General features: G+C 50.4%; 6 protein-coding genes across 6 annotated transcripts; 1 reads left to right on the forward strand and 5 right to left on the reverse strand.

Moving 5' to 3' along the window:
• Window positions 1-230: 230 nt before the first annotated feature.
• On the reverse strand, window positions 231-1607 carry GIQ15_01880 (uncharacterized protein; the record flags this gene model as incomplete). Its single annotated transcript, XM_033549297.1, has 2 exons — window positions 231-1493; window positions 1545-1607. 2 exons carry the CDS (start codon window positions 1605-1607, stop codon window positions 231-233), a joined length of 1326 nt encoding a protein of 441 aa, XP_033410248.1.
• Window positions 1608-4231: 2624 nt separating this feature from the next.
• On the forward strand, window positions 4232-7816 carry GIQ15_01881 (WD repeat-containing protein; the record flags this gene model as incomplete). Its single annotated transcript, XM_033549298.1, has 7 exons — window positions 4232-4298; window positions 4657-4862; window positions 4917-5042; window positions 5094-5225; window positions 5281-5820; window positions 5882-6068; window positions 6126-7816. 7 exons carry the CDS (start codon window positions 4232-4234, stop codon window positions 7814-7816), a joined length of 2949 nt encoding a protein of 982 aa, XP_033410249.1.
• A 481-nt stretch (window positions 7817-8297) lies between these two features.
• On the reverse strand, window positions 8298-8919 carry GIQ15_01882 (uncharacterized protein; the record flags this gene model as incomplete). Its single annotated transcript, XM_033549299.1, has 2 exons — window positions 8298-8738; window positions 8881-8919. The coding sequence occupies 2 exons, from the start codon at window positions 8917-8919 to the stop codon at window positions 8298-8300; spliced, it is 480 nt and encodes a 159-aa protein (XP_033410250.1).
• Window positions 8920-9269: 350 nt separating this feature from the next.
• Window positions 9270-15870, reverse strand: GIQ15_01883 (cytomegalovirus gH-receptor family protein; the record flags this gene model as incomplete). The annotated part of the gene is made up of 5 exons (XM_033549300.1): window positions 9270-10814; window positions 10873-12655; window positions 13829-15263; window positions 15321-15747; window positions 15805-15870. The coding sequence occupies 5 exons, from the start codon at window positions 15868-15870 to the stop codon at window positions 9270-9272; spliced, it is 5256 nt and encodes a 1751-aa protein (XP_033410251.1).
• Window positions 15871-17412: 1542 nt separating this feature from the next.
• GIQ15_01884 (metalloprotease 1) lies at window positions 17413-18475 on the reverse strand (the record flags this gene model as incomplete). Its single annotated transcript, XM_033549301.1, has 5 exons — window positions 17413-17491; window positions 17555-17717; window positions 17783-17927; window positions 17989-18198; window positions 18260-18475. 5 exons carry the CDS (start codon window positions 18473-18475, stop codon window positions 17413-17415), a joined length of 813 nt encoding a protein of 270 aa, XP_033410252.1.
• A 1837-nt stretch (window positions 18476-20312) lies between these two features.
• Window positions 20313-20759, reverse strand: GIQ15_01885 (uncharacterized protein; the record flags this gene model as incomplete). Its single annotated transcript, XM_033549302.1, has 1 exon — window positions 20313-20759. The coding sequence occupies one exon, from the start codon at window positions 20757-20759 to the stop codon at window positions 20313-20315; it is 447 nt and encodes a 148-aa protein (XP_033410253.1).
• Between the last annotated feature and the right edge of the window lie 1269 nt (window positions 20760-22028).

Here is a 22028-nt window from a genome sequence, read left to right on the forward strand (position 1 = left end):
CCATGCTAGCTGATCTAGATCTATATCTAGACACAATATATACAACTTCTACCAACACCAGCAATGAATAAACTCCAGCAGAAAAGATCATTTAAAACTCCAAAGGCCAAAAGTGGAATATGGACAGACCCAAAACTCCGAGACACGAAAAGAACAGGGATAGAATATCGAATCTGGTGGCAAATCAAGGGAATATAGCAAACAAGCAACGCATCGAGTGGAAATTGATATCAGCTAAACAGCTTCCTTAGAGGAGAAGGCTTCTTCTTCTTCTTTTCCTTGTCTTTCTTCTCATCCTTCGTCTTTCTATCCTTGCTCTCGCTGGAGCTCCTCGAGGTCTTGGAAGACTTAGAGTGCCTGGACGACCGCGACGTGTGTGAGCGGCGCGAGGCTTGTGAGCCCGTCTCATACACACTCCCACCAACATAGGACGACACGCGGGTGGGTGCAGGAAGTAGCCGACTGCCGCTTCTAATTTCGCTCATGCGGTCATTCTCGCACTCATGGAGCATCACTCGGGACATCGCTGCAGCCGTGGGAGTGATAAACTCTCCATCGACTGACGTTCCAACACTCTCAGCCTCGGACTCTGCAACACCTCTTCTCCAGCCTTCAATCCGGCTCATGCCAGTGTTGATCTCCATAAGTTCGTCGACGACAACAGGGCTCTCCTTCTCGCCCTCTGGCCTGGAGGAGATCTGTTTGATAATCTTGTAACCCCCAAACATCACGACCGTCACTCCAATGCCAACACCTGCGGCAATCATGAAATGTGGACTGGCCAAGAGCGCGAAAACCGCTGGTGCGCTAGCCCGTAGCGCCTTGAGCGCCGTGGGACCAAGATCTGTCACCAACTTGCTCAGTTCGGCTAAGGTGAGGGCGACGGCGGCCATAGCATCCGGGTTTGACTGTAGATGGGAAATTATGGCCGTCACGGAGTGGTGGGCGCAATCGGCTTCGATGAGGAGACCCTTGACCTTCCCGACAAGTCCAGACATATCGCTGGGCTCTGGATCGATACGTTCGAGCGCTGATGGGTGAAACTCGCCATATGCTAGATCCATATCGACTTTTGGGAGGGTGTGGGCGCGGGCTTCGCCGTACGAAGGTCTGGCGGGAGCGTGGGCCATGGCGAGGTTGTGCTCAGTATGGCGCCGGGCCAGCTGGTTGTTCGGGTGGTGGTGGTGTTCATCTGAATACTGGGATTGAAGCTCGAATTCGAATGAGCGACGCTTCTGTGACCTGCTCGTGTGGTGACTGTGGTGACTGTGGTGTCTGCTATGTCTATCATCGTCATGGTGTCGAATAACGGACTTAGCCCGGCCTAGATGTCGCATTGAAGTGGTGGAATGGCCATCCTCGATGGCATATGCTGCTAGGGCTCGGCGGGTATCTCGCTCCGCCTTTTTCGCATCTTCGGCGTTACGGATAACGGTTTTCCGCTCACGATAGGCAGAACGAGCTTCTTTGAAGACGCTGAATAGATGTTTGCTCTGCTCCTGTTAGTCGACGACTGATGGGGGCGAGACAATGGCGGGACTCACGGTGCTAACGACTTTGCCGGACTTGTCTATCACGGAGATCGTCTGGCCTATAGCGGCGGCCATATTGGATGCTGGTCACGGAGAGAGGATGACTATAGTTGATGGACTGAATGGTTTGGCGATGGGCAGCACTGGGTGCTCAGCTTCTATCGTATGTGCTCGGTATATATGGGTATATATATATACATCAGAGGCGCCTCGAAATGCAGTGTCTATATATTTCTGCCAGCTCAGCGATCAACGCAGGATAAACATGCAATATATGAAGCGGGACCCAGAAAACCTCGACTCCCGCCCGACCCACGGCGAGGCCTACCCGCCCACTCTCTGCTGGCCAACTGGCGCCCTAATCTTCCCCGTCCCTGCCTGGCCTCAGTTGGGCTGGGAGAATGAAGCGGTTGGGCTGCGTGATTGGAGAAAAGCCAGGCCCCTGATGGAAAGCGCTGGTGTGGCGGTGGACCGTGGCGCAGTGCCCTTATGCACTAGCCACACCGCGATAACTGAAGAAGCGATGATGTCAAAGGTGCAGAGTTCTTCTCGGGCTGAGTAGAGAGCTTCAGCTGCTGGTCGTCGACTTTCTCTGTGCGTACGGAGTACGGAGTGTGTGTTGAGATGGGGTTTTCAAGACGGCCTGGAGAACGACGGTGTAGGGTTGATACTCCCGGTGGAGAGTGGTGGGCCGGATTGTGAAAATGCTTGTTATAAAAACTCCACCGCTTATTATAATTCGCTTCGTCCTCGGAGACAGACAAGAGAGGCTGGCTATCGGGCGAGTGTCCATACATATGCGCCGCTGAAGAGCCATCTCAGCCATCCCAAGACGTCCCAGAAATCTACGTATGGTTCGTCGAAGAAGATACTGGACTGCAGCACTTTCCTCCATCAGCTGGCAATGGCTATTATCGATGGTGTCTCATAACGAAACGCCAGGGCAGATCTGGATCCCGTTGAAACAGCAGCTTTCCACCCATTTCCTGTCCAAATCTCCCTCGTCGACGATGATACGACGGCCGGATTAAATAAACGATCAGAACTCTCGACAGATAGCTTCCACTTGCCCGCGTTTTAAGATATAGACGGTTCTTCCGTTTGATATCACCTTCTCCGCACACCTCATACATTTATCTTTTTGAGACTTGACTCTCAATCCTCAGAATGTTCATCCTTACTCTAACTGTAGGGCACCGTACGAGGACGTTAACAGCGTCGAACCGGCTCAGATACCTCCAAACGCGAACTCCTGCGCTATCAGTATGCTCGACTCCATACACCACTCGTTTTCACGTTTACAGCCTCGCCGAACGCATACGTACCGTCACCACCGCACCCCCACGTCATAGATGGCCATGTCTCCTAAAGAGCAGCATGGCGTCATCGGGCAGCTTGGTGACATGGTGAGTTGCTCTTCGCAGCGCACGGCCATCCGACAGCTCTTGTATATGCTTGCTGTGGTAAGTTTGACGGCAGGAATCGAGAACGTAGCCCGGCTGTTACCCCATATTCCGTACAGATAACCTTGAGCCTATGATGTGGGTCATCCATATGTCTCCAAGGTTTAAGGTGAAGCTGAGGGACGACAGCTAGAAGAAAGAGCAAGGCTGTCCCTTACTACGAATATGAAGTACAGATGCCTAGTGTGCAGTCACTGAGTTCTAGTTATGCCATTCGTAGCTAAGGCGCACATGGACCACGCTACAGCACATGTACCTAAGCAGCACGCCAATCAATGATTTACACAATATAGACGAAGTTGCCTTGCCTGAACATTGCGTACTACTGTCCTATCAAGCCCAACTATGCCCCTTATTGGTCTATGCATCCAGAACATCCTTACTTTCTGGGTCAACTCCCCTGCACTGGCTGCAGGATAAAAGGGGCAGAAGATATTGGGGCCAGCGATATCGCAACGCCAAGCGGGCTCCTCGTTTCCAGAATGATGAATTGATAGTACTCCGTTCGTAGTCGCAAATTAATGGCGATCGTAAATGATCAGTAGTCATATGCAGGAGGGAGTTTGAAAGCTTCTTGTCACGGAGGATATCAACGGCGTCCTATCCCCCAAGATCCCAGGATATAATAACCATCCGTAGCGTGCGTTCTCTCGCCTCATCTCGGTCCCCCTGAGCTCTGCGGCAACCCGGGCTGCGTGCCCATCCAGCCCTGACGGTGGTACCGGTCTCGTTCGCCAGCCTAGAACGACCGGCGATTCAGCATGGTCACAAACGGCTCCCTTGATCGGCCGTCGGAAAGCCGTTATATAGCTGGAATAAGAATCCAAGCCAAATACCAAGCTCCGGGAATCAAGCCACGCATCACATCGTCGTTTGAGAAACACGGCCTAGCTGCAATCACCAAACCTAATGGCGGTCTCTTCTCACGTTGCCTTATGGCTTTTTGCGGTGAAGCTGCACCGCACCGTGGATGCAGCTGTTGGTCCCTTGAAACCAGCCGGTTCCTGCGATAATTGGTCTGCCGAAAGCCCAGTTTGCATTGTGCATCGTGGATTAAAAGATGGTCGAGTGACCATGTCCTACCTCCCTCCTCGCTATCTTCCTTAGTGTAGAAAAGATTTATGCATGATTAGTCCGGCTATCTTGCCATTGAACCATCTTCTTTCTTCTTCAGATCTCTCTCCGAACATCTGACGTTAAGCTGTTGTCAATTGATTCGATCACCGAGGATTCACCATGTCGCCCTCAATCACTCGAACGACGCTGAGATACGGCATCAACTATAGCCAGTCTGAAGCCTTTGGTACGTGACCTTCTGAAGCCTTTCTTTCGTTCTCTCTCTCTCTCTTCTCTTCTTCCTCCTCTCTCTCTTGACGTTGGTTGAAGTGCAAAGTGTGGATGGCTTGCACCGCCACACGATGTCGACATCACCCAAAGAAAACCAAAGAAAAAACCCTTGTCCGTCTGCTCGAGTTCCAACATCTCAACTCATGTACGGAATAACGACTCGGGACACCATCCTGTCTGTATGATCTAGTCTATCGTGTGCTGAACTTGACCGAGCTTCCGTTGATCTCCAGCTTCTCCCTACGAGGACTCTTACCTTTGGATTTTGGATACACGCATATATCTACAGGGAGCTGACACTATGGACGATCTAGACATAAATGGCATAGATGCAGGGTTCAGGAAGCTCTCAACTACTGAAAATGTTAGGTGGACAGCAGAGGATTCTGATTCATCGCCGACCAGAGACTCCAGGACTGCTTCCGGGGTAGCACATCGGCTACAGGCTAGTCGCTCTGTTCTATCGTTGGCAATCGGTGAAGATTGCGTGTTTGCTGGGCTACAAGGAGGAAATATTGTTGTATGTACTCTAACTGCAGCTTTATGAGTTTTTTCATAGCTAACTTCGATGCAGGCATGGTCACTCGCCACTTATGAATCTATAGCTTCAGTGCCAGCACACCAGGAGAGCGTTCTAGGGCTTCATTTGTCCCAGGATAAAGAGCTTCTCTTCTCCAGTGGTGGAGATTCTACTGTCAACGTATGGCCCCATCCAGTCGCTCGGTGAAAATTTTGTACTGACAAGGTATAGGTCTGGTGTACTAGAACCTTGGAGCAGCTCTACTCCATAGAGTCGCATCATGATCCAGGAGATATTTTCACTACCGTATACTCGTCTGATCTAGGGACTGTATATTGTGGTGGTCAAAATACAAGCATTCAAGTACGATCCTTACCCTGTTGGCTAATCATGCTAAATGCTCATAAGTTTTCCGTAGTGGTGCAACCTTCAACAAGGCGATATACCCCAAACAAGTACAAAGAGCGTCAATAAACCGCACAAGTTTTTTGACTCAATGGGCCCTGGCGCTACGGGGCCAATCTCTAAAGCTTGTCAGGACGGGGATGAACGCCATCACGGGCAAAAGTTGTGCTTTAGGAAAGACCAGCACAAACTGTTCGCCCATAACGGGTACGTGTATTGCATGCGGCTTGTTCGAGGGTTGATCGAAAGTGGCGGCCGCGAAGTTCTATTGACAGGATCTGGTGACGGATTCGTCAAGATATGGGAGCTTGGGCAAGAACCAGGTGTTGCGCCAAGGGAACTGTTCACGCTTCAGAATCGAGATGAATCCGTTCTATCTATTTCCATCGATGGGACATTCCTGTACTGCGGTCTATCGGGGGGAGCAATCAATATCTGGAACTTGGAGTCTAGGCAGATCATTAAAACAATTCGCAGCCATACAGGCGATGTGTGGGCAATTGATATCGTCAAGGGGTTCATTCTCAGCGGTGATTCAGACGGTATTGTCAAGGTAAGTTTTTGATTGTGTCGAAAAAAAAATTGTCCATCCATCAGCTCTAATTTGTCTCTAGAAATTCAACTCCCGGTTTGAGGAGCTAGGGTCTTGGACTGCCCATGATGGGAGGATGCTCACATCTACATCAGGGAATGTCAAGGGTAGATGGATATTTGCCACAGGCGGTAACGATAACACGGTTGCGCTTTGGGATTTAACAGATGAGAAAACAGATTCTCATGAAATACCCGCCATCGGTAACGGTACGCAATATCCTCCCTAGAACTGGCTATCGCTATACTAACTATCACGATAACAAGACGAGATGGTAAATACGCTAGCAAAATTTATCGCCTTCAAGACCATTTCAGGATGTTCTGATTTCGCCAGTGACTGCAACCAGGCAGCGGCCTTTCTCCGTAGGCATTGCAGCTATCTAGGTGCCCAAACGAAGCTTCTCGGTACCGGGCAGAAGAAGAACCCAATAGTATTTGCCAAATTCCCTGCAAATGCACCAATGGCAAAGGGGAAATCCATTCTCTTCTATGGCCATTATGACGTGGTTGGGGCTGGAACAAGCCATCCCAGGTGGAATACCGACCCATTCCACCTTACTTCCCTTAACGGTTACTTATATGGGCGTGGGGTATCAGACAACAAAGGTCCATCTCTTTCCGCACTTTATGCAGCTGCGGAGCTATACCAGCGAAAACAGCTTTCCAATAACGTTGTATTCCTCATTGAGGGTGAAGAAGAGTCGGGTTCCAAGGGATTTGCACAAGCTATCCGTGAAAATAAAAGTCTGATTGGCCCGATTGACTGGATCCTTCTGGCGAACAGCTACTGGCTAGACGATAATATCCCTTGTCTGACATATGGATTGCGAGGAGTGATACATGCGAACATTCTTGTATCCAGCCGCCAACCAGATCTCCACAGTGGTATTGACGGGAGTGCGTTACTCGATGAGCCCCTCAAAGACCTGACATTGTTGATCGGGACCATTGTTGGGCCTAAGGGAGCTATAAATCTTCCGGGATTTTATGACCCTGTACTACCCCTGACACCAGCTGAAAAGGCACGCTATGATGCCATTGCCGAAGCCTTACTGCCCCATCATCCTGAAATCAAGAACTTTGACTCGTTTACGGAATCCCTCATGCACCGTTGGCGCGAACCATCCCTTACCCTCCACTGCATTGACATCCCTAGCTGCAAAAACTCAACCACTACCATATCAAGGAAGGCGAAGGCGGCTCTATCCATCCGCATCGTACCAAACCAAGATGCAGACAAAGTTGCGGAGGACTTCATTAATTATGCACAAGCCCAATTTGCCAAGTTAAATTCCCAGAACACCCTTACTGTCGAAATCACAGGGAAAGCGGACCCATGGCTCGGGGACCCTGATAATGAGTTATTCGAGGCACTTTCTCGTGCCGTGACATCAGCCTGGACAACAACCCAAAGCAACGGTAGTCAGCATCACGGATATCCTGCGCTGGATATATCACAGCCACGGTCTCGGCCTGGGTTATCCCATACCGATTCCTCGGATAGCACTTCCAACATCGAACGCATCATCGCCTCGTCATCCTCGTCCAAGGCTCATATTACTTCAAATAAGCCATATATCCCCACCTCGTCAACATTGGTAGACTTCTCGGCCCCTTCTACCGCCTCAAACTGCACTCAAGAAGTATCTGGCCCTAAAACTCGAAGAGAGCAGCCATGTGCCCAAAGTGAGAAGCATCAACAAACATCAACCCCTGCCAATGTTACAAAATCCCCAACAAAGTCCAACTGTAACAGTCTTATCAAACCGATATACATCCGCGAAGGAGGATCGATTCCTACCATCCGCCTTTTGGAAAAGGAATTGGGTGCTCCAGCCGCACATCTACCTTGCGGGCAAGCAAGCGATAACGCCCATCTCGATAATGAACGGTTAAGGATTCAAAATTTGTATAACAGCCGCGAGATTTTCAAGACCATGTTTTCAGGCCACTAAATGTGATTTATTGAATACACCCCCTGGTTTTCTATTTCTGCGAGTATTTTGGGTACCTTGATGTTAGATTCATAAAATAACAAAGAGGAACAATGAAATAAGATTTGAGTAACTTGAATTTGACAGCAAATCTAAAACTATTTACTTAACGGTGAGGCTTAAGAAAATGCCTTTTAGTTAAGAGCGCTGGACTTACCCTCTAAGCTACGCTCTAAGCCTTCCCCTTAAATCTACTTTTACTCTCTCGGCCTACCCCTAGGCCTACCTAGACTTACCCTCTAGACTTATCCTTTAGGCTTACCCTTTAGGCTTATCCCCTAGACCTACTCTTAGATATCTTTAAAGGATAGCTTAACTATTCTTTTGGGGACCACCTTTAACTAAATAGTTTTCTGATAGCCTACCATACCAGATAACTAAGGGTATGTGACACTCATAAGATTATGGAGCAGGTTTCCTTCTAGCGTTGCCTCCCAATATCCTAGAAGCCCTGCTCAATCTCCTTGCGTGTCCGCACCCCGTCCGCCTCGGCTACTTCCTCTTCCCAGTCGCTTTCACACATTTCGACACTTGCCCTTACAATTAAATCTGCATAAGGGTCTGAGATCAACATTCGAGGGTCCGGACTTTTTTCACCGCAATAGCCAATACGAGATAACCCGCTATCGATCGTTTGCTGATCTAGAACAGTGAATGTGCCTTCGGCAAAACCTGGATAAGGGTGCTTTAGCATCCAGTCACGTATTTCCTCATCCGTCTTGTTCAGAAATGGAGATACAAATTCAGGCATAGGCTTTCGAGAGCCATGGGAAATTGATCTCAAGTCTGTTGTCTGGAGAATACATGGACATACAGGGGTATTGATCCCATCATCACCCCTCAGGATTCCTTCATAGGCTTCATCGATGAAATTATCAAGGATCTAGTAGAGAGTTAGCTGGTGATTACAGCCTGAAAAAGGATCGTCGGATAGATATAGTACCTTCGAAGGAATGTTGACAGTGCAAAACACTGGATATAGAGTTGCTTTTGATAGATATTCGGTCATCTATTTTTCCGTGTACATCACTGATGTACAAATCATTGTCCTCCTGTGTCGGCATTGTGTGTCGGGGCGTGCCTGAGAGATAACAGTCAATTTAATTTGTTTTGCCTCTTCGCGGATCGCTAGCGTGATATTGTTTTGAAGGAGATTGAAGTATTCTCAGTTCTTTTATAAGTAAAAAGAAGCTGGTTCTGAGTTGATATTGCAGATATCAATGCAGGCATCAGCTAAATAAAATAGATGTGACGTCATATTCTGGATAGACTTAGGGGCGAAAGGTCAAAGGCATTACCCAAGCTAAACATGATAGCGAGTTGCCTACTGCCTAGAATCAAACAAAAGAGCACAATCCGCCTGCGCCATTTGCTTCCTCCAATTCTATTACCGCCTGTTCAAAAAATATATAAGTTACCAAATCCTCTTGGCTGCCATCTCGTATCTCTTCACGTTTTCAAGCCCATGGGCGCCGCCTCCGGACCCACTGGCCTTACCGTTCCTACCTCTCTCTTCCCGATCTCGTACTCTCCGCAAGCCTTCAGGGTCGTCTGCATATATCCATCTTCTCCTATCATCGCCAAGCTCAATTGCGCCCCATCCGCCGACACGCCGGCCCCCTTCTATCACATCATTGTTGCTAACACTATTAGGTGGTGGCATGTCGGAAGATGTGGCCGAGGGTACAGCCAAAGCTGACCCTTGAGGTATTGGGGAAATCGAACTTGGGTGCTGTTGCTGTTGCTGACGCCGCTGTTCCCGTTTCTGTTTTGCTGCATACTCTCGTTCGCGATATTTCATATTCTTGTATCTTGTGCGAGAATAGCCGAGAAGTATCATGCCCAAAACAAGCTTCGCAAGGAGCAAGGTGATGTAAAGGAGGAGGACGAGAATTACGGTGAATATAGGCACAAAGGATGCAGGAGAGGGAGTTGCGTAGGATATAAACGTCTGGAAAAGTGAGGAAGCTGTTTGTGCAATCGATGCCAGTGAGGCGTAGGAGAGGAGAGCTGAAGCAGAGGAAGATGATAAGGTAGGTATAGCTGATGATGAACCTGTGACAGGGGCGTAGTGGCTGTGAATCTCGGACAACGATGTCGCATTTGAAGGTGATTGGTAGAAGGGAGAGGAGGATAGCTGCGGCAGCCAGGCAGTCAGAAACATTTGATATGTCTGAACAGAAACACGGAAAAAGAGACAGGCAAGTGGTATAACGGGAAGCCCGAGGCGACGGTTAAGGTTCTGGTCTGAAAACGCGCTGCTGTAGTAATCTTTGGCGAGAATGTCTAAGAATCGGCCGTACATTGCCGGTTTTAAATTATTAAATTTGCTGATGTATGCATGCTTGAGCCAGTCGACAACCATTTCGGAGCCAAGGACAACAAGGAACGGGGCAAGAAGGTGACCAATTGCTGGTAGAATGGAATTAACGCTGCTCAGGGACAGGAATACGGACGAGGGGATGAGAAGGGTGAAGGATTGAGGAAGGATAGAGGTGGAGGGTCGAAAAGCGGTTGTACTATTGGTGCTGGTTGCAGCAGTGCTTTGGGGTGTCAGGACACTTCCGAGCTTGAAGCCGCCTGTTTCCACAAAATTTCGGGAGGCGATTATGATGAGCATAAGCCATAGCTGGAATCGCTCGACGACATCGGCGCAGGTGAGTTGGAAGAGATTCTCTTTCTCAAATTTCTTGAAGACAGTTGACTTGATCTCAACAAATTGGTTGGACAGTAGCAAGGTAATCAGAGCATTGGAGTATGAGTTGACCGCGACGTTCAAGGTCATCACCTGGTAAAAGAGTGCAGTAGCATGGATGACGGTGTACATCAACGCGAAGATGAACATCCAGAACGGGCGTACAACCTTGCTTCGGCCATCTGGCCTGCGTTCCAAGGCTTCTTGAGAAAATAGGCATTCAAGAACATCTTGTCCAATGGCGGAAAGGAGTCGGTCTCCAACCTATAGAAATTTTTAGTTAATGTATGTATCCTTTAATCTAGGAATTTCTCAACCTTACCTCTAGGACGTTATAGATAACATAGAGTTTGATAGCTGCCTGCCCTCTAATCCAGTGGTACATCCTACTTGCGTCAAAATACATGAGTACAGTGCAGGTGAATATCATCAGTAGTCCCTTGAGGATATCCGCTTTGTCGTTAGCTAGTAACGTGGATGGGATAGACTTTGTTCTCCGGTGATGGCGAGTGGAAGATCCGCGGCGCCTGCGGTATGCATCTGACCCTGAAGCCGTATCTATAATAGGGCTGGCATCGTTTGGTGATGGATTTAGTGGTATCAGATTCGGTGATGCATCTTTAAGATTAGTAGGCTTGCTGTTTGTAGTGGGTTCACGCATAGAGTCGCGTCTCCCTCGGCGTTTCCACATCCTCCCAAGGCCATTAACTATATATGAAGCGATGAACCGAATCTCTAGCCCCAGGTTAATCACCCAGGACCGCGAGAGGATAAATACAGCCTTCAAAAACTGCAACGGAAGCAGGGTAAAGGTATGCAGCCATGAGTCGAGGCAAGCAAGTGTTCCAAAACATAACGCCTGTTCTAGCAGTGGAGGAAGGAGGAAGAAGTTCTGTAATCTCTCTAGCATCACCCTAGAGCTCTCGTAGGGGAAATCATGTGCCCCTGAGCGATGGATATAGAGCGACGACGGTCGGTGGGAGGACAGTTCAAGCTGGAGGTAGGTTGGGATAGAGAATGGCGGGATTGGAATAGATGCAGGGACAGGTGATACGCTCCTATTTGCGCCAGATGACCGTCCCGATCTATCGACATCTAGAGTCAACGGCGATGGCAGGCGTCTCGATCGGTTAGTTGAACCATTTGACTGACGGGCTTTCCCGTCAGCGGTTAATTGACTAGGTGCAGACGCCTTCGATCGCTGACGGAACGAAGTAGGTAGCGGCTGAGTTGGATCAATATTGACACGCCGTCCATGAAACTCCAACGGGTCCTGCAGATAGACATGTTTTTTACCAGTGCTGGACCGACGACTTCGAGCCCGGCTTCTGTTCAATTCCCTCAGCGCAGTCCCATTCGAGCCAATAGCCATATCTGCATCGTAAGCATCGTCGTCTTCCTTTAAAGATAGGAGCGAAGCTGTTAATTCTTCTGCTTCAACTGGTGCCGTATCAGACAGCTGTACGTTTGGTTGCGGCCGTGATTGCTGTTCGGTGGAAGCTTTGTGTAGACTCGCGGACTCCGGGGAGGAGGTTAGTTCCTGTAATTTCACTGGGGACAGTCTTTGGATCTTGTCCTTCTGCTCGTCTTTCTCAGTATGCTTTAAGGTTGGCAGTGGCGGCGAGGCATATGGGCGGTCTTTATTCCCGTTTGCGAGCGTAGCATCGGCTGCCGTAGGCCCTGGTATCTGGCTAGCTGTCCTTTCCTTGGCCATAAGGCCTTCGCTCTCCGCATTCTCAAGCGAGTTCGTCCTCAGACTGTCTGGTATAAGGTCTGAGGTATCCGGCAGGGCGACATCGACGACATCACCGGCGTGCACATCTGCCACAGTTTCCTTGTGCTGGTCAACGGCCTTGTCGACCTCCCCATTCCCAACCATAACATCATCGTCCACCAGTTCAATTCTTCCATCTTCCTTCCCATGTATCAGTACTGCAAACACCTGGTCAACGTCTGCGGTAAACCCTTCCCCGTCACGATTGACTATCTCGCCATCGACGTATCCTCTCACAGTCGAAAGCGATGAGGTAGCTATCTCTCTCTGCACAGTTTCATCTTCCACTCCTCCGTTCTCAGCACTCAGCCCATTCATCCGGCATCCATCACTTGTCATAATGCATCGTTCGAGACGCTGTGGCGGTGAATATCGTCGTAACACTATTCCTAGCTCCCCAACCCAAGCTTGAAAGCGACGAGACCCGAGCTGCCGCGTGGATGGCGAAAGGGGCGGAGGGTAGGTGCGGTGGAATATGTGTTGCAAGCCTTGGACTCGCAGGAAAGGTCATCCGTAGCCTGTCTCGTCGTGTATTCCGTGGGCTCTTTGGATGTTTTGATAAAGTCGATGTTTCTTATCGGGATCTACAGCCACCTGCTTACCTATCTCGGAAGAAGTCCCGCCGCTTTAACACATGGACTTGATATCACTCAGACTTAACGTAGACTTAATAGACCTAACATGGACTCGACATAGACTTGACATAGACTCGAGATGAACTCGACAGGGCAGAGCTATTGAATTATGTCTAGGAGAAGTTGTCACGATGGGCTCGCTCTACGTGGTGGGAAACGGGTAAGCGAGAATCAGTCCAATATATTCTATCACGTTCATTAACAAGGTATGCCTCCCGTCCCTTCCGTGCGCCTGTGCTGTGTTATATGTAGCTTAAGAAGGCGAGAGAAACGAACTAGAGCCTCGTGCCAGAATATGTATGTACCATTACAGCTCCCCCATGTCATCATAGGGTATAAAGGGGAGACATTTTTTCAGAAAAAAAGGGTAACAAGGAGTGACGAGAAGGAGAAGAAACGGTATGTAAGAACAAGATGGTCAGTAGGTCGTCAAATATCAAAATTGAAAATGCGGAGAAGAAGAAGAAGCCGCGGAGGAGAAGGAAGTAGGGGTATTCAATGAGTGTGGGTGTGGTATGTAAAGTATGGTCGTTAAATGGAAGAATGAATAGAGGGTATATGCGTGGGAGATTGAAGAGGAGCTGGAGTCACATCATGGGTTAAAGGAAGGATAAGACCCATTCTGTGCACCACCGCCCTGTTGTTGCTGTTGCTGTTGCTGTTGCTGTTGCTGTTGCTGTTGCTGCTGCTGCTGTTGCTGTCCATGGTAGCCATTCTGCTGGCTACCGTTTTGTTGGTTACCGTTTTGGCTATTCGGCTGGGTATTCTGCTGGTTATAGCTGTACTGTTGGCCTGGACCGTGACCATGCGATGGCAAGGGGGCCGTCTCCGACCTCTGAGGCACATCACGTCTCCCCTGCATTGCATACGGGGCCGGCGAGGGACGGGCAAAGTTCCTATGCGGCCCTCCAACCATCCCGCTACCAGTTGCAGGCGGCGCACTCGGCGTGGGCGTTGGGGCAGACGGCATTGACGGTGCCGAAGACACTGATGGTCCATCATCCGGACCGTACCTATCACGTCCTTGATCGCGGTTATATGATGGTGCGGGTGTGGGCATGGGTGGTGGAGGCGCGAATGCCGTGCCCGGGCGAGATATGGAAGGGAGTGTTGGTAGGGTTGCGGAGCGTGGAAGGTCAGGCATCTCGGGCGCGTCCCAGGCGTGCTGGTTATGGTTGGAAGGAGTTTGACGGCCCATCGACCCTGGGCCCGGGGTCAGTGGTCCTGGTGTGCGAGGGCCTGGGCCAGGAGTGAACGGTCCTGGAGTGCGTGGTCCGGGGCCTGGCGTTAGAGGACCTGGTGTACGGCGGCCCTGGTTTTGCTGTCCCTGAGCTTGGAACAAGGAGCCAGTAGCGACTGATAGGGGAGTGCCGTATCGTTCGATGGGCGGGAGCATGGGCGTTCCTGTATGTTCGCGCTGCATCGGGGGGTCGCGTTGATAGTGTTGTTGGGGCTGGTGGTGTTCATACTGCGATGGCGGGTTATATGCGATGCCGCTTGCATTGTTCACCAAGGATGCGGACGCATCGTCTGAATACTGCGTGCGATGGAACGAGTTGGACGCGGGCATGGTGTGGTCGCCATGCTGGTCATGATGATCGTGATCATCGTGCTCGTTGTAGTCGCGGTCATACTGACCGTGGTCATGGTGGTCCTCCCAGTCTACTTCCGGCAGAGGCGGTTGCTGGTGGTGGTGCTGGTAATCCACATGTCGATCCGTATTGGAGGTGTGAGATCTATACGGCGGTAGCGTGGTGACCGTTGTCTGGCGCGAAAGAGGAGGCATATCAGGCAGCTGTGGCTGTTGCTTGAGATCCATAACGGACGGAAGTGTTGGTAAGGTCGGGTTACGCTTGATGGAGGCTACTCCCGTCTCAAGGTCGGTGTTTGTGCGCTTCCGATCCTGCAACACGACGGCATCGGTCAGGGCCTTGTCTACCTTCTTCTTGACGATGCGCTCGAGTCGTCTGTTGATCTTGCGGCGGCAGTAGGCAGACAGTGAACCATCCTCTGATGGGATATGGTGCCATAGAAACAGCAGGTACATGAGCACCGAGAGACAGAAGCTGATGAACTCAAAGGCCCAGATGACGAGGGTGAAGAGCATAGAGAAGAGGATGAGAGCCTGCAGCGTGTCCTTTTCAGCCAGTGCCTCGATATTGATGAAGAACTGGACGACGGCGAGGGTCCCCTTTGGCGCAGCATGTTTACCGACAGGAATGAGATTGAGCTGCGCTACCGAGTATAGGGTAATGCCATTGATTACCTGGCGCGGTCCCTGGGCGAATATCACTCTCAACCATGCTATACCCCGGTTAGAACGTTGTGAAGGGAAACACTCAAAAGTACGATTGGACTCACCCTCGAAATTGAAATATGTAAAAATAGCGACATAGTCCGCTCCCTTCCTGCTCTTGGTCAGCTCTGCAAAAACCAAGAACCGTCTCCAGCCAGAGGCCCGCTTGCTCGTTCTGATACTCTGCACCTTGACGGCGATGGGGTCAAGGTAGCACTGCGCAACGCCGCCAGAGTTGATGACGCGAATGGCGCGCAGCCAGCGGTAGACCAGCAGCACGAGCGAGAGGATGATGCAGCCAGCAAATATCCATTTTGAGATGTGGAGGGGGATCTCAGGTTTGATCTGGCTGGACCAGCGGGAGAATGCGAGCAGGTTGACGGCCGTGAAGGTGTCTAGGGCGTAAACGGCTATAGAGAGCAGCACGTTGATGTACAGTATGATATATGAAATCGGCACCCAGCACGAGTACGTGTTGAAGTCGCTCAGGTTCTATCAAAAGCGTCAGAAGCGAGTTAGGCCAGGAGACTGGAGGATCTTGAGGCTCACGATGTAATCCCACTTCTGCTCTGCCCTGAGCCTGATCTCCTCGTCCCGGCCTCCGCAGCAGCCCATGATGAATCCTGTTATGTACGGCTAGCAGTAAGACTGAAGCGGCAACTTGTCCTTCTCCCTTCGCGTTGGGGTTCCCTTGTCCGATCCAGCGGACAGAGTGGTACTGTTGTGTTGGTTAAAGGAGTGACTGGAGCATCTATCAACAATGCAGCATTCGAGAGACGATAAAGACCTTCCGTAGACGGCGCGCGATCTCGCTTCGACCTCGCTTCGATCTCGACGTCAGAATGCGATACTACCAGCGATGCGCATCTTTCTAGCCTGGAGTTGCATGCGCGCGAACGTGTAGATTTTAGGACTCGCGCATCAAGCGTTAAATGGCGAGACAGAGAACGAATGACAGAGACGAATGACAGAGAATGACAGTAATGAGTGACAGTACAGAGTAGACGACGGAGTAAAGACAGAGTAAAGACAGAGTAGAGGAGGAGAAGAGTATACGAGTATGCGAAGAGGAGAGATTGTGCCAAGGATCTCCCTGCCGGCTCAGGGGCAACGCCGCCCGCCAGTGATATACAACTACGCGCCGTCGACCACACCACTTGCATGCAGATAGCGCATATTGGCATGATATAGATTGATGTCATGCATGCTTCGACGATGCTATAGCCAGGGGCCGGGCGGGTCGTGGGACGATTTCGTGCGGGTGAGATATGCGCTCGCCGGGCCCTGGTCAACGCTGAAACACGATGGAGATGTGGCTGAAACGCCTGTGTCGGTTGGATGGCGGTGCTCAGGACGATATCAGCGCCTGCGTAGGCCTGCAGGTCAATCGTCATCGTCGTCTTGCTCGCGGTAGCCACTGCGGCGCTTCTGGACGGACATCTCTGCATATCAGACTATAAGGGCTCAAGCTTCGATCATATACATATATACATATATATATACGGATATGTTATTGGTCGGGGAGGGATCCGACGGCATGTTGTGTGCATGGGTATCCAATTTATGATAGGCTGTGTGATCATCGCGGTCGTCTCGTCTGCTGCTCTCATTCGATGTTGTTCCATCAATCGCCGTGCTGGAGCTGGGTAGACATCCCCGTCTGTCGATGAATAGTGGGTGTCCGCTATATACATGAAATGGCAGTGTGTCGGCTTCTGTGTTTGATCGCTCAGGGCCTGCAGGGCAACGGTTGGACTTGGCTGTAGCATCTCAGGCATGTCTCCTTGAAGGTGACAAAGATTTATAGAAACGAGAGAATATAATAGGATCCACTGGTTTAAGCGCAATGGATCAAATGACGGTGGTGATGCTATGTGGCTTGCTCTCCTTAGTCCAATCTGATATGTTACTCGTTAGTCCACAATATAAATAGTTACTCGTCCGGATAACACATGGAATTCCTCAAAAAATATTGCATTAGGTATCAATAGCCTAGTATTTACTGAAATGCGGTAGTTTTGTTGTCAAAACGAGTGAAATATGTACGTGGGTTAATATGTAATATGGAAGAGAAGGGTTGGTTGGTCGACCCCAGGCCGCACCGAGCCAGGAGTATCACACTCATATCCGTGGCCTTTTGCTGGCATTTTAAAGTATCTAATGTCCAGCACGGAATGCCTGCCAAGCCTGGGCAATTCTGGTGGCCTGTCCGCGGGTGAACTGGTTCATGCAGACACTAGGAAGAAATGCATTAGCAAGGGATCCATGGAAGTCGATGCTATAATAGACCGGGACTTACTCGTAGCTGTAGTCCATGTAGTTATGGATCGAATCAACACCGCCACCAGGGCATGAATCCTGGCTGCTTGGGCAGCCGCTGGTCTTCTTGGACTGGGCTGGGGTGTCAGCGACCATGTCGGCGTCAGTGCAAGAGCCGTTTTCGCTGAAGACGTGGTAGAGACCTGGTAGCATTTGATGTTAGTATTCAGAGGAGGTATCAAAAGGTTGCAGAGAGAAGAGTAATTACCAAGGAAATGTCCAACTTCGTGGGTTGCGGTCTTGCCCTGGTTGTAGTTGGTGGTGGAACCGCCGGGGACGGTACCGGATCGGACCATACATCCATCCATGGTGATGGTGGTTTGGCTGGGGTTAGCGCGGGGGAAGTAGCAAATCTATGCATGCATGCTGATTAGTCTCCGAGATGTTTCGATATTGGCGGAGAAGCAAACTTACTCCGAGAAGCCCGCTGCTGAGGTTGGGGATGAAGTAGACGTTGAGGGAGGAGTAAGTTCCCTGGTGAAGAGCGCGCTTCATGCCGGCCTCGTCCTGACCGCTGGCCCAGTTGGAGTTGTTGGTCCTGGTGGCCCTTACGAGTCTGAATTGAACACCAGCTGGTCCGTAGTGCTGGTTCATGGCACTGATCTGGGCCTGCAACTGGGAGTCCTGTTGAATTTTTAGTAAAAGTGGCTTTTGGCTAGCAGTTAAGAGTACATGGTATGCTCACTGGGATGTTGCCGGTGGTGCCGCTGGTGAGGACATGGAAGTAGGTGTCAATGGTGATTCCTGCGGTCAAGTCGGAGCTGGCATTGGCTCCAAGGGAAGCAAAGGCCTCGGTGAATTCGCGGTCGTATCCTCGAGGAGGAACAGCACCACAGGATCGCTCAGCAGAGACGACGGAGCCAGCGGCTGCGAGGCCAGAGAGGAAGAGGGAGAAACGCATGGCGAAAGTGTTGGAGAAGAGTTGTCTTGGTGTTTGTTCTTGAGTGATTTCCGAGGTGAGGATATCAGGCTTGGACAGCACGGATTGCCGCTCTTTTTATACTCGATATTGGCCCCCAGGAGATTTGATATCTCGAGGTAACATCGAGAGATACGGGATCATAGGACTGGCATCTTGCATGTGCCCTTGGCCTTGTCTGCGAACCGCCACCGGGGTATAATCTGCACTGTCACATCCCCTAGGGCGCTGGACGAATCCGAACATAGCCGCGGACACGGAGAAGAAAAGGTCGAATGAGTGTCTCTTGGGCGTGCCGGGCACTAACTGCCGGGTGGAGGAAGAGAGGAGAACTGGATATCATCGCCGGGAGCCCTGCTGTTGACCGCCAGCTGGCTCGGCTACCAAGGGCTTGTGGAGCTTGACACCATGCTTAACGCACTCATGAAGACCACAGTTATACGAAATGAATGAAAGTCGAAAAGAGATGTGATAGAGATGGTGTAAGAGAGTCGAGACAAGCAGGACACACTCTTATATAGAGATCAGGGAGATCGCCACGGTAGATCAACAGAACACCACGCGGTTTCCCCCAAGTCGATCATCAAGTCGATCATGGAGCAGACATCGCGGGCAGCCAGCGGGGGGATATTTTTTTTGGGACGGGAAAGACGCCAGGCTCATAGGCTAACGAAAGTTCGTCGCACCCCTGGTTTCACATCAAAGTCCGGGGTACATATTAACACCCCAGAGTCCCAGGCATGCACGCACAGAAAGCTATACGAGAGCAGTTCGTCATATGCTAGCTGCAGGCTATTTGCGGGGCGATAACACACATTCGTTCGGCCTTCTATCTATTCGTGATAGATGGGGACGGCGAACTAACTATCCATAGCGGCCTGCCAATGGAGTCAGCATAATATCGTCTTCGGAGCCAAAACACGACAACGAACCGCCATGTAACATTCCCCTCGATGACGGCCCACGGTCAACATATTCACTAGGAGGGATAGGTGTTTGAGGCGTCGCAGCCAAGCCGGCTGGCTGAAAAAGCCGCCTCCAGGGCTCCCTGTATCCCTGGACCTCGGATGCAAATTACCAATGCTTGCATATATCAATGCCGTGAATGGAGTCTCACCTAGATAAGCTGTCGTTGATACTCCGTATTATTGACGGATTTAATTATGGGCCATCAGTCTCTGGTTAATCTCTGATAATCTCTGGCAATCTCTGGCAATCGTTGATAATCTCTTGAACATCGCGGTCGAATAGTCAGTGAGAGATGTAGTCGTGTGGTGGCATACTCCGTACAGCTCAGGTTAAAGCGACATAGGATGCTTGTCTTTGGTTCAGGAAATTTCCATAACAGCCGCACATGCCGAGATATCATACTCCGTACGATATCATGCTTAAAATCCTTCACAAGATTATAGCCTAATTTTGCTCGGCGCCAGGGGTTTGCAGCTCCGGTTCAACTCCACTCTTTACCTAGGTTGTTGTAGTTATGGAGTGCTTCGTCGCGTTCAATATCCTATTTGGCGAATGCAGTACCAAAATCCCACATACCTTTCAGTTATTCTTTGCAATTATTGACGGTGCTTATTACTTAGAAATTCCACCAGCTATCCAAGCTTATATCCAAAAATTACAGTGCATCACGTCAGCTAAAATATCAAGAATATGAATGACGAGCAGTCAAGGCGATGAGCGGTAGGTTCGTGCCCAGGCATGCAGCTTCTCGCCTTTGCCATTGGGATTGCCCATAGTGACTCTGTTTCCGGGGCTGATCGTGATTCCCCAGGCTGGCCAAAAGATAAACACGGGATGAAATCAGGATATACTAATTTGGAGGGGTCTTGCTGGCACCGCTGGCCGAGTTTCTCGCTCTCTCTATACGTTTGTTCGAGTCCTGAGCAGCATCATGGAACGCGGCCTCATCAGCCGTGGCTATGTCAGAGGCTTCCAGTGTGATTATCGGTTCGGGTGTGACTTCACGCTCAGCCGCAGTAGGAACTTCGGATTGACCCTGTATGTGCCGTTCAATCGCAGCTTCGATAAATTTATCTCGTTGTTCCTTGGCCCAGTCTCGAGCATTTCGATAGGCGATTGTACCCTTCCGAAACGTTTCCGAATCGCTAGTCATTGACCAACCTTTTAGTTGACTCATGATGTATTCAGGACGACCATCACTTTCCCGTGGGGCCGTGGGATACACTGTGTAGAGCTTGAGCTGGCCATCTTGGTAAGTCGAAGATATTGTGTAGGCCTTATTATCGTAGATGGGCATTTGCTTATAAGATTGGAGACTATGCATTCCTCTCGCGCCCAATGCCCCATCGTAACAAGCTTGCCGTGTGGCGACGGCGGGTGATCCATCGGGCCCCTTTGCTTCTAGAAAGAAGTTTGGGGCTATCGGACGGTCGCTCCGCGTTAATGGCACAATACGGTCGCTAGAGTCTCCCTAATCTGGCGGTTGAGTTGCTCCGGGCGGGCACCAAAGACATGATCCGGTTTTGCACTTGCTAATGTGCCGTCTGTCAACGTGGCAAGGTTTGCAAATACATAATCCCCTCCAACGCATTTTGGGTCATCAATATTACCATCAATGATGGGGATAACTGATGTTGCCACTGGCTTCTCTTCGGATGCATTTGTATCTGCTCGTTCGAAGTTCTCAAATTCCCTCTCAGAGAATTTGGAGGGTGAGAGAGATGGCCGTGGTTGGGCTAGCCTCTCGTTTATTTCCTCCCAATTACCCGGCCTTGAAGGCACCTGACCGCCAGGAAACTCATAACCCCTGGGGCAAATCCCGTGGTCAATAAGGTGTTGCTAAAAGTTCCGATGATAGGCTGTAGTGTTTGAGGACTTTGTGGTAGTCTTATTTTTGCTACCTTCTGCAGGAGACCCCGCACGTCGCTTTCGGTCGCGATCAAGTGCCTGATAATGACCCTTCAGCATGGCCTGGAGTCGCCGAGTTGGTGGCCGGCGAGTACGTTTCTGCGGCTCTTGTATGTTTAAAGCGATGGTTCGTCGATCAAACTCGCGTAAGGCGTCCTTTGTCAACCAGATTCTCGATAGGTTATCCCAAAATTCTGGAGGCGGATGGCACGCCTTCACCCTTTTTGATTAGCGATGTGTTTGGTCGAGATGATCCTCGGGTGTCTGTCGTTTGTGAGATTGGCCCAGGGCGCCTGAGCAAGACATATGGAAATTGTAGCTGCCTTGGATGTAAAACGTGAGGTGCGAACTGTCATTCATATAGCCAGGGATTTGGGCGCGTAGCTTCGACCTTGCGCGATGCAGTCTATAGGGTAAGAATTTAGCCCCCTGCATACTGTTCAGGCAGGGAGTTGAACATACGCGCCTGCAAAGCGTCCTGGGTCGAAGCCTTTCCAACGAAAGGCTGAGGTTTATGCGATCTCCAGACCAGCGCCCCTTGGCAGCCAACACCCCCTGCATGGGTGCCCTGCTCATCATCCTATTCTGCCGTATTGACGGGCCATGTCCTTTGCTCAGTGCGTTTCGTGCTCAATTGACACTGTTATCGTAGCAAAGT

The sequence above is a fragment of the Arthroderma uncinatum genome (assembly GCF_011692745.1).
Source record: "Arthroderma uncinatum strain CBS 119779 chromosome Unknown scaffold1, whole genome shotgun sequence".
Classification (NCBI taxonomy): Eukaryota; Fungi; Ascomycota; class Eurotiomycetes; order Onygenales; family Arthrodermataceae; genus Arthroderma; species Arthroderma uncinatum.